The sequence below is a fragment of the Littorina saxatilis genome, linkage group LG13, assembly GCF_037325665.1.
Source record: "Littorina saxatilis isolate snail1 linkage group LG13, US_GU_Lsax_2.0, whole genome shotgun sequence".
In the NCBI taxonomy this organism is placed as follows: Eukaryota; Metazoa; Mollusca; class Gastropoda; order Littorinimorpha; family Littorinidae; genus Littorina; species Littorina saxatilis.
In genome coordinates, this window is record NC_090257.1 from 6,610,442 (window position 1) to 6,622,142 (window position 11,701).

Here is an 11,701-nt window from a genome sequence, read left to right on the forward strand (position 1 = left end):
TTTGAAACTCATATTTAACTACCGTATTTTTGGGATTGTAAGGCGCTTTGTTATAAAAGACGCAACCCCAACTTTTAAGTTTAAATTGAGAAAAATCCACACAATAGACGCTTCCGGTGTACTGGCCGCAAGTCTAAGGAAGTATACAGAGTGGAAATACATTTTCTCCCCGATGTGCGGTAAGATGTGCCTTCTCAGAGCTGTTTGGCCTTGTGACCTCAGGTCAATTACCCTATTTTCAGCAGAGACCAGCTGCCTGCCCTAGTTTACGGACACTGACCTTCTGACCTCGGGTCAATAACCGAGTTTTAACTAAGACACCGACGCCTTTGATGTCTGAGAGAAAATTTTGTCCAAGTCACTGAAGCAGAAACATATTACTAGAGAGGGACTAATCCCTTTCTTTGTATAGCGATGTGGGTACATCTGTACTCTTCTTTAGCCATACACAAGGCGATACCAGTCAATCTTCTTCTGCGTTCGTGGGCTGAAACTCCCACGTACACTCCTGTTTTTTGCACGAGTGGAATTTTACGTGTATGATAGTTTTTTACTCCGCCATTTAGGCAGCCATACGCCGTTTTCGGAGGAAGCATGCTGGGTATTTTCGTGTTTCTATAACCCACCGAAACTCCGCCTGGATGCACCCTAAAGGTCTTTCAGCCGGTCCCAAGCCCGGATAAAGGAGGAGGGTTGGGCGTGGGGTTAGCAACTCCACCCCGCCAAAAAACCAACTTGCTACAGAAACCGCAACAAAAACAAACCAACAACAGCCCGGGTGCGTTGGCGAGGAGTTGTTGCGGCCCTATGCTCCACAGGGAGTCTACAGGAATAAGTCAAGTAAGTCATAACCCACCGAACTCTGACATGGATTACAGGATCTTTTTCATGCGCACTTGGTCTTGTGCTTGCGTGTACACACGGGGGTGTTCGGACACCGAGGAGAGTCTGCACACAAAGTTGACTCTGAGAAATAAATCTCTCGCCGAACGTGGGGACGAACTCACGCTGACAGCGGCCAACTGGATACAAATCCAGCGCGCTACCGACTGAGCTACATCCCCGCCCATACCAGTCAACAGGGGCCAAGGGGTAAAAGTTGAGGAAAAAAGTTGCGCCTTATAGTCTTGAAAGTACGGTACCTGAAATTATCATTATTTTATTACAATCCGGAGTCCAATCATACAGACAGATGAATACTTTCAGCAAAGAAAAACCATATCAAAACCTTCTTTACAAACAAATGAACAGAGAAACAAATACGTAAACAAACCGCACTTAAGTATTATATAAACACCCACACCAAAACCATCATCACAACCAAGTCCTCCTCAATTAACAACTATCAGTTTGCTCAACCAACCAACCAACCAACGAAGCACTTGACATTAATCCAGCAGTTTAGACTCAACAATCAGTGATAACAATTTTTTTTTCAAATTTAAAATTAAAAAAATAGCATCAACAATCAACCAGGGTAGGGTGTCCCCAGACCTACCTGTGGTCCCCCCGGCCGCTGACTTGACGGCCGTCAGATGGAGGGTCTTGGGGTTGACGGTCACCACATTGGACGCTTTGGTTGTCGTGGCGATGACACGACCTCCTGGCGTTGTGATGTTCAGGACTTTGCTGCCTGGGGGCGCTGCATCAAAATTGCAATACTGATTTATGCTATGACTGTTATGTTAAAGCCAAACACTATACGAACTGATCAAAACCAAAAACCATCAGTCAAAGCAAAAATGAAATCAACTGAATCATTCAAACTTTTGTGATCACACACACACAAGAACAAACACATAACAAGCTTTCTAATTTTACAAAGAGCAAAGTGAGGAAGAGTAGTAGCAGCAGTGGATCCTGTCTGAAACAACCACCCAAGGGACAGACCAAAACAGACCAAAAGTAGTCGTAACAGACAGGTGGGCACTATGAAAAGGTAAATTATCTCTACTATATATAAAAATGGATGTAAGTGTGTGTGTGTGTGTGTGTGTGTCTGTGGTCGCCATAACTCACGGATGACAAAAGGCAAGAGAAAATGTGCATGCACACTGTCTAAGAGCCGCAGATGTGCACCTGGGTTTCAGTTTCCCGATTCATTCTTGCCTTTCTCAGATCATGCAACTCCCCATGATGGAATACACCGTATAAAGTTCGGAACAGAGTCTACTGTTCATCTGTGCATAATGCCAGTAATAGTTGACATTCTATATTGCTATTATACGTAGGATAAATGAAGAAGAAACAGCTTGACTGGAAAGTACAGGAATGGTCTCAAAGCCAAGGGAGGCAACTCTGGCTTTTCTAGCCATGAAAGGGAGGTAACTCTTACACTGCAAGCATACTTTATCATTCTCAAACGATGAACAGGAATGACATAAAAGCTGGGCCCTGGAATGCTAGTATTGAAAAAAAGAAAACAAACTTGTCCTTTGAGGTGGTTGGTGTGGGCCGGGTGGTTGACTGGACAGGTGCGACTGTATGAGGTGAACAACCACAAAACTCTTCAATTCTTTCCTATATCTTCTACATAACCACAGACACTGCCAAATGATTCAAGTCTTGTCCACAGTTCTGCATGCTTGCAATGCAATCACAACGATTTGCTTGAACTCACTGGTATAGCTGCCAACGGACTTGGGGACCATGGTAACAGTGGTGTTACCGCTGACGGAAGAAGACGACCCTGCGTTCACCACCACCACAGGGGTGCCGGGCGATCCCGTCAGCTGTGCCGGTTTGGGCAGAATCTTGCTGGCCCCCGTCACGTTCTGGGTGATAATCTTCATGCCTGGAAACAAAATTGTGATCAGTTTTGCAACCTTCAAGTCATGTGAACAGATTCCCCCAAATGCATGCTTTTTTGTTTTGTTTTATTCTTTGTTTTTGCTGCAAAGGATGACTATATCCAAACATGTCAAAGAAAATATAACTCAATAAATAAATAAAAATTCCCATCTGCAACACTCTTTTTCTAAAATAATGATAAGATTTCTTCATCTGAAAATGCCAAGCAAAATAACCTCTTTATCTGCATTGTCCAGATGTAATACATGCATAAAGCCAGGTGTTTTTTTTTTTATCTAAAATCTAACCAAAAAATTCATTTTTATATCTATTGAAAATGAAAAGCTTGTTTTCTTTCTGTATTCTTATGTACATGTTGGAAAAATATCTGCATTTTGAGTACCCAAAAGCAAATCCAAAAGATACTGACCCCCTTCCTGCTTGATGTGTATTGGCGGCGGCTTGGGTATGGTCTTGACCTGAATGTTGTGCAAACTCTGCGGTGACGGCGCCACAGGCTGCGGCCCTCCGTGTCCCAGAGGCATCACCACGCCACCTGGCTTGTTCTGCGGCTGAAAATACACAGGACATCATCCATAGATGTACTTCCCTTCACAATTTGCTTTTCTGTGTTACTGGTCAGTCCTGAAGAAGCCTTCTTCCAAGGCAAAACTTTATAGTTGTCGCCATTTTAAGTAAGGATCCCTTTTGTTTAAAAAAAAAAAAGAAAAAACGTGGACTTAGTCAAAGGTTTTGGAAATTAGGTGTCAACTGATGACTGTTAAAAGTTTCTGCTGAAGTGATTCTGGTTTAAAAGTTTCTGCTGAAGTGATTATGTTTTTATTTTTTATTTTTTTTATTTTTTTATTTACGAGGATTTATATCGCGCACGTATCTCACCACACAAGGCGACTCAAGGCGCATGTTACCTATTAATGCCGTGTGAGATGGAATTTTTTACATAATATATCACGCATTCACATCGGCCAATAGATTGACTGCCTTTAGGCGCTGCATCCACCTTTCACGGCCTATTACTCCAGGTCACACGGGTGTTACTTCTGTTGTACCTACATGATATGGAATGGATACACTCATTACTTTCTCCTCCTTCACATATCAAGGTCTAATCAAACGCGACATCTCATGTGACATTTTGCCATGATAAGCAGGGATTACTGATGTCCTGTCTTTTATGCTGAACTTATGATTCCTGTTTTAGTCAGGGGTCTCACTCATTGCCATTTCCAGGTGCTTTTCGCCTTTTAGCGATATCGCTGCACAAAGTAGGTGTTTCTTTTCAACTAACGCAAACAGTTAGCGCAACCAATGTTGAGTCTTCCTTTCTGTCATTACTTTACTGTGTCTTTACAAAGTGTTTTTTCATGCACATGTGTACAACACTTAGATAGATTAACGGGTCTTAACTTTCTTTCACAAGAACTCACATGTGGGAAGCGCTGCCTGGGGACAACTTTAGGGCGAGGTTTACCAATGTTGATGGAAGGACTGAATACCGGAGACCCTCCCACCACTGAGGTCGGCATGGTTACTGAAATCAAATGAACATTCACAACGTGTCAATCAATCAGCAGTTATAATCACGAAGAAATAAAGAGAGAAAAATCACTACATTGAGAATTTCAATTCAAGTGGCAAACCTGGCGTAATGGCAATTTCAATTAATCAATCACCTATTTATCAAACATATCAGTCAACCATAGCAGCATCACACCCCTCAATCACTCAGTATGAGACGGGCACTGAAACAAAAACATCAACTCCCCCCTTCCCCCAAACCAAACGGTTTCAAGATCTTCTTCTTCTTCTTCTTTTCGATCGCCGATCACACTTGGAGTCCAGATCTTGAGATATAATTAGTGGTCCTCTGCAGCGCAGCCACTGGCCCGTACAGCTTGTTGTGCAGGGACTCCGGCATTGGCCAGACTTCCTCTCTCAGCACCTGGTGGTTCCTGCAGTCTCGTAGGATGTGGGCCGTGTCCTGCTCTGCTTCCCCACAAGAACACATGGGGGAGGGCACAACATGCAGCTTCTTGTGGAGATGCTGGTTAAGTCTGTTGTGTCCCGTTCTCAGGCGGAAGATGACCACCTGCTGTGGTCTGGATAGCAGGTGGTAGCTGTCCTGTGGCTGGGGCGTCCTGTGCAGAGACTTAATGATGGTCTTCATCTCTGTCAGGCTCACAGGGTTGTTCTCTTGCTCATCTTCTGCACCCAGCTTTGCCATCCTGTCCGCCTCTTCGTTTCCTTGTACACCACAGTGGGAGGGGATCCATTGCAGTACTGTCCTCAGGCTGTTGATGTTGTGTAGAGCGTGTTCCAGCTGAGGCAGTTTGCTACTGGTCATTGCTTGTAGTACTGACAGAGCGTCAGTCAGGAAGACCACCTGGTTGTCATGGTTGACTCTGTCGTTGATGGTGTCGGTTTCAAGATGTTTTCTGCAGCTGTTATGCAGCAATACACCCCCCCCCCCCCTACCCCTTTTTTTCTCAAGAATCTTTGAACCCACCCCCTCCCTCCCAAATCTGCTTTGCAAAGAATCTCAACCCCCCCCCCCCCCCCCCCCCCCCCAAAAAAAAAAAAAATGCTAATGTCAAATGTCTTCCAGATGCCAGCCACTTCTATACCTCACTAAACAACTCTCTCAACGATTCTTGCTGAACCCCCCCCCCTCCCCCCCCCCCCCCCTCCCTTCCATCCTGACGAAAGCTCGCCCCCAAAAATCTTGGCTCACCCCCTGCACAATTTGCTTGCACACCTGTTCCTGATGTGGATGTAGTGATTGAGGTGGTTGTCACAGTGACCACGCCAGGCATGGAGGAGTTGTGCGCCATGCCGGGGGAGCCGGGGATGATGATGGAGGTGCGGGTGGCTCCGCTGTGCGAGGTGGAAGTGGAGGTGGATGCTCGTATGACCGGCACCGACATGGAGCGCTGGAACATGGTGGATGCCGACGACTGGTTGGAGCTGGTCACCAGTATCACCTGTCATGCGGAACATGTTCGTGTCATAACATTACATACTGCAGAGCATCCACCTAACAACTTGAAAAAATGCCGCGTAAAAAAAACAAGTCGCGTAAGGCGAAAATACAATATTTAGTCAAGTAGCTGTCGAACTCACAGAATGAAACTGAACGCAATGCAATTTTTCAGCAAGACCGTATACTCGTAGCATCGTCAGTCCACCGCTCATGGCTAAGGCAGTGAAATTGACAAGAAGAGCCGGGTAGTAGTTGCGCTAAGAAGGATAGCACGCTTTTCTGTACCTCTCTTTGTTTTAACTTTCTGAGCGTGTTTTTAATCCAAACATATCATATCTATATGTTTTTGGAATCAGGAACCGACAAGGAATAAGATGAAAGTGTTTTTAAATTGATTTGGACAATTTAATTTTGATAATAATTTTGATATATTTAATTTTCAGAGCTTGTTTTTAATCCGAATATAACATATTTATATGTTTTTGGAATCAGCAAATGATGGAGAATAAGATAAACGTAAATTTGGATCGTTTTATAAATTTTTATGTTTTTTTACAATTTTCAGATTTTTAATGACCAAAGTCATTAATTAATTTTTAAGCCACCAAGCTGAAATGCAATACCGAAGTCCGGGCTTTGTCGAAGATTACTTGACCAAAATTTCAACCAATTTGGTTGAAAAATGAGGGCGTGACAGTGCTGCCTCAACTTTCACGAAAAGCCGGATATGACGTCATCAAAGACATTTATCAACAAAATGAAAAAAACGTTCGGGGATTTCATACCCAGGAACTCTCATGTCAAATTTCATAAAGATCGGTCCAGTAGTTTAGTCTGAATCGCTCTACACACACACACACATACACCACGACCCTCGTTTCGATTCCCCCTCGATGTTAAAATATTTAGTCAAAACTTGACTAAATATAAAAAACAGGCACACTTCAGTCAAATGTTTGTGTCATAACATTATATATACACTGCAGAGCATTCACCTAAAAAGCCAACAACAGACACGCTTCAGTCGCCTTGTGGTGAGATATGTGCGCGTAATAAATTCTCGTATTATTATTATTATTATAAGATTATACACTGCTGAGCATCCACCTAAAAACTTGATAGTACGCTGCATAAAAAACAAGAAGGGCAAAGCCCATACGACTCACATGCTTGACCTTGACCTTTACATGACCTTGACCTTCAGGGTCAAGGTCAAATAACTAAACCTAGTAATGACATCATACACTAAGAACTGCTTTAGACATTTTTCCTACCAAAATACAATGTGACCTTGACCCAAGGTGAAGGTCATCCAAGGTCATGCAACACAAAGCTGTTCATTCAAGACATAGGAAGTACAATGGTGCTTATTGGCTCTTTCTACCATGAGATATGGTCACTTTTAGTGGTTCACTACCTTATTTTGGTCACATTTCATAAGGGTCAAAGTGACCTTGACCTTGATCATATGTGACCAAATGTGTCTCATGATGAAAGCATAACATGTGCCCCACATAATTTTTAAGTTTCAAACAGTTATCTTCCATAGTTCAGGGTCAAGGTCACTTCAAAATATGTATACAATCCAACTTTGAAGAGCTCCTGTGACCTTGACCTTGAAGCAAGGTAAACCAAACTGGTATCAAAAGATGGGGCTTACTTTGCTCTATATATCATATATAGGTGAGGTATTCAATCTCAAAAACTTCAGAGAAAATGGGGAAAATGAGAACAATAGCTGTTTTTTAGGCAACATTTATGGCCCCTGCGACCTTGACCTTGAAGCAAGGTCAAGATGCTATGTATGTTTTTTGGGGCCTTGTCATCATACACCATCTTGCCAAATTTGGTACTGATAGACTGAATAGTGTCCAAGAAATATCCAACGTTAAAGTTTTCCGGACGGCCGGACGGACGGACGTCCGGACGGACGGACGGACGGACGGACGACTCGGGTGAGTACATAGACTCACTTTTGCTTCGCATGTGAGTCAAAAAACCAGACACCCTTTAGTCAAATGTTTGTGTCATAAGATTATACACTGCTGAGCATTTACCTAAAAAGCCAACAACAGACACACTTCACTGAAATATCAGAAATGATATATCTACGTCATTGCATCAAACACTGTGATGAAAACGTTGTCAATCAAACGGCACCTCAACTGCAACATCTTCTAAACCTTCCTTCACAACTTTAATTTTAGAATCCAACACAAAAGCTACCTTAGGAGGCTGGCCGCCGGGCTGCGAAACAATGGTCCGTCCCTGTGGACTCTTGCTGATGGTGATCTTGACCGGGGAAGCGCTGCCCGGGGTGGCAGAAGCCGTTGTATATATGACCCGGGCTGTCTGCGTCTGGGTGGAGGCCGTGGCCGCCCCGAGACTGTCGATGGACAAGCTGCGCCGCTGTCGTCTGCCCAGCGGCTCGTCGTCGTCGTCTGGGTTCAGCATGCCTGGTTTGAAAGTAAGGTGCAAAGTTACACAGAGTCCATAGAATCTCACAGCAGAAAAACTACCATTGTACGTTATTCAGCAAGAAGGCTTGAAGGTGGGAGGAACACATTGTACAGTAAACAGCCGTGCCCTGCTTTGGTGGGGATGGGGCTCAAAATTAAAAACCTTCTTTGTGATGTTCAACTGCGCTTGTTGAACCAACTTTGCTCCAAAGAATGTACAAAATGCTGTGAGCAAATAACAATCCTAAGACGTTCAATAAAATATAACCTCGTTACTTTTAGTATGTAATTTTAATCAAAACGACATCCACAATTTTGGCTCATTTGTTTTAAATTTTCTTAAATTTTTTTCTCCTTTTCATCAAATTACATTTCGTTTTTGTCATATTTTTTTTTAATGAAACTTGATTGCAATCCAGCCTGACTGACCTTTGATGTGGATGGACGTGCCGCTGGGCAGGACGACGACGTTTGACGTGGGGCTGGTGGGACGTGAAGGCTTGGTTGCCACAGTGGCCATGCTGGTAGTCGACGTCGACACGCTGGTCTGATTCGCCACTGCACACACAGTCATGATATTCGGAATGAGTGCAACCTATAGCTCTGGATTCCATTTGTATAACACCAACACAATTCCAATACATCTACTAAAAACAGAACAAACAAAACGTTTGTTCCAACAGCTTTTATAAACATGTTTCCACACATCCCATTCTGACAAGATTGCAAATTGAAGTCGATATGATGTGACATAAAATAATCTGTTTGGATATTGGACCTTTTAAGTATTTAAGAGATAATGAATTAAAATCTTAATTTTTATTCAAATCTTACACTCTCTGTTTCCAGTAAGAGCAGGGTTGATAAGCTGGCCGTTTTTCTCCGCAGCTTCCTTTGCCGCCATATTGGCTGTTTGGGTGAATGCCGTCTGTGGCACCAGGCGTGGCAGCAGTGGAACCAATCTCCGTCCTTCGATCAGCCATTCTGACGTTCCTGCTGACGAACCGTTGCTGCTGCAAGACAAATCACAATCACATGTTGAGAAATGTTGAGAATCCTTATTACTAAAAGTTCTGTTTTTTAAACTACTTTCAAAAATTAAACTCAGTGTCACAATCATGGCAATGGGTATATTCTCCAAATGGAATTTCTTTGTGCATCTTGGCTCGTGCACACACTCTTCAGTTTCCAGCACCAACCAGTTAAACACAGCAATATATATCATATAGCAAGGACAACAACCCACCAAGTCAAATATTAAGCCGTGAGCATGACCGTTTGTCATGTCAACTTCATTTCTGGCATTTTCAGAGTTCTACTTGTGAAATACCAGAAATTAAGACATGCAACCACTAGCAGGTAACTCAATCCTTGTGTCAGCTGTGGATTTGAACCACTTTTGTTTTTAAAGCATCAGCGAAGTCTCACCTGTCAGCAACGGTTGATAGTCTCTCGTCATTGACTGCTCGACGCACTTCTGCTCTGTGTCTTTCCACGGATATACTGTAAACAAACAGTGCAGCAATGAAACAAAAATGCTACCACCCCTATATTTTTTTTACATCTTCAAAATTACTGTTAAAATCTCAACAGATAAATTACAAAAACAATACAGGGAGACGTGACCAAATATGACCAGATGACACTATCTTCCTTCAGTTACATTTCAATAAATTCAGCTAAACCTCATATCTAGTTAACATATCTTACATGTGAGGCCCTTCAACAGGCTGTCAAGTTCAACCACTAAAAGTTTCATTTAAACCAACATGCAATTTTTTCTCTCTAAAAATTCATTTTTCTCATCTGGTTATGTCCATTTAATTTAAAACAGAAAGTGCCATGCAATCGAAGATTGAGTAAACTATGGGTGTGACTGAAAACTCGGCCTGAACATTTATTTCACAGCCACTAATAGTACATGGGACGAATGTTACTCTTCCTGCATTCAGATCTACAGTTCTTTTTAATCCTGGTACAGTGGTAGTGGTACGTTACCGGCCAGAATGCTTCCCCGTCTTGCTGGGATTCTGTCTTCAACCCATGGTAACCAATACAAACACCCCTTCTTTCTCTCTTAAAAGATTAGTCATACTTTGCTTTCATTTGTTTGCGAACTTACGACACTGAAGACACACCTCAGCATATTCTGCAAATCCGGAAGAAGTTTCTTTATACTTTGCTTTTTTTGTTGTTTACCCTCCATCTTCTTTTCATACGTTTTTGTTCCGTGCTGCTTTTGCCTTTTGTTTTCTTTTGTGTTTATTTGATTGTTAGTCATGAAGAAGCTTCTATAAGCAAAACATTGATTTAGTATTGTATGTGCTCTCATTGTATTGGCGAGTACAGATTTTTTTTTCCTAACTTTGTTCGTCACACAAGTAACTTTGTTTGTTTTGATTTTTTTCTTTCATTTGCAAACTTGTGACACGAATACACACCTCAGCATATTTTGCAAATCCGGAGGAAGTTTCTTTATACTTTGCTTTTTTTGTTGTTTACCCTCCATCTTCTTTTTATATTTTTTTGTTCCGTGCTGCTTTTGCCTTTTGTTTTCCTTTGTGTTTATTTGTTGGTTAGTCATGAAGAAGCTTCTATGAGCAAAAGTTTGATTTAGTATTGTATTGGTAAGAATTTTTGTAATTTTTTTTTTAACTTTGTTTGTCACACTAGTCACTTTGTTGTTAATATTTTTTTCTTTCATTTGCAAATTTGTGACACGAATACACGCCTCAGCATATTTTGCAAATCATGAAGAAGTTTCTTTATACCTTGGTTTCTTTTATTTGCAAACATGTAACACGGAATACACACCTCAACATATTCTGCAAATCCTGAAGAAGTTTCTTCTTGTCTCTGGACAGGTCGCCCTGAGCGCGGAATACGGACACGATGGAGCTGTATGCCTCCAGCTCCAGGCGTCGCAATATCCGCTTGCACTCATCATGGCTGTAGTCTAGTAACATGGGCCACATGATGACATCAATTTTCTGCAACATACAAATCAGATTTTATCAAACATTCATCATTCAGAAATGATTGAACACAAATATAAATGTTTAGCAAATTTGTTATGACAATGACAATTTTAAATGCGCTGCATATGCAGAGGAAGGGAGCTAACTTCAATCATTTCTGATGATTACTATGAATGTGTGGGATGCTCCGGCCAAAGCCTGTAAATAAAACACATAGATGGCTTAATTTAATAATTCTTTTCATTTGAGGCAAGTATTAATCATAATGTTGTTTCCAGGTCAGTTGGACCTGGATAAAAAATACCTATGGGTCCAAATGTCCTGGATTTGTCCGCTTGGTAGGAAAATTGATGGTCAGAAGACTTTCTCCATGTCAAAACTGGACAGTCAACCGGCCAGGGGTCAGACCAATGCATTAGATAAAAAAAAAAATATGTCGATGAACGAAGATCGTGGGCTTGGAACAACACTAA

The 11,701-nt window shown here is 42.1% G+C and overlaps 1 protein-coding gene across 1 annotated transcript in view; it reads right to left on the reverse strand.

Annotated features, from left to right (window-relative positions):
* The window catches only part of LOC138946167 (BRCA2-interacting transcriptional repressor EMSY-like), a 48,288-nt gene that overhangs the window by 28,347 nt on the left and 8,240 nt on the right, over positions 1 to 11,701 (reverse strand). The window contains exons 2-12 of the mRNA XM_070317679.1: positions 11,065 to 11,240; positions 9,679 to 9,753; positions 9,085 to 9,263; positions 8,680 to 8,808; positions 8,018 to 8,247; positions 5,567 to 5,792; positions 4,239 to 4,342; positions 3,221 to 3,362; positions 2,621 to 2,794; positions 1,499 to 1,642; positions 765 to 823 (exon numbers count right to left, since the gene is read on the reverse strand). Of these exons, the coding sequence (XP_070173780.1) occupies positions 765 to 823; positions 1,499 to 1,642; positions 2,621 to 2,794; positions 3,221 to 3,362; positions 4,239 to 4,342; positions 5,567 to 5,792; positions 8,018 to 8,247; positions 8,680 to 8,808; positions 9,085 to 9,263; positions 9,679 to 9,753; positions 11,065 to 11,225 (1,623 nt within the window). The 5' untranslated portion in view covers positions 11,226 to 11,240. The remainder of the gene's footprint in view (positions 1 to 764; positions 824 to 1,498; positions 1,643 to 2,620; positions 2,795 to 3,220; positions 3,363 to 4,238; positions 4,343 to 5,566; positions 5,793 to 8,017; positions 8,248 to 8,679; positions 8,809 to 9,084; positions 9,264 to 9,678; positions 9,754 to 11,064; positions 11,241 to 11,701) is intronic.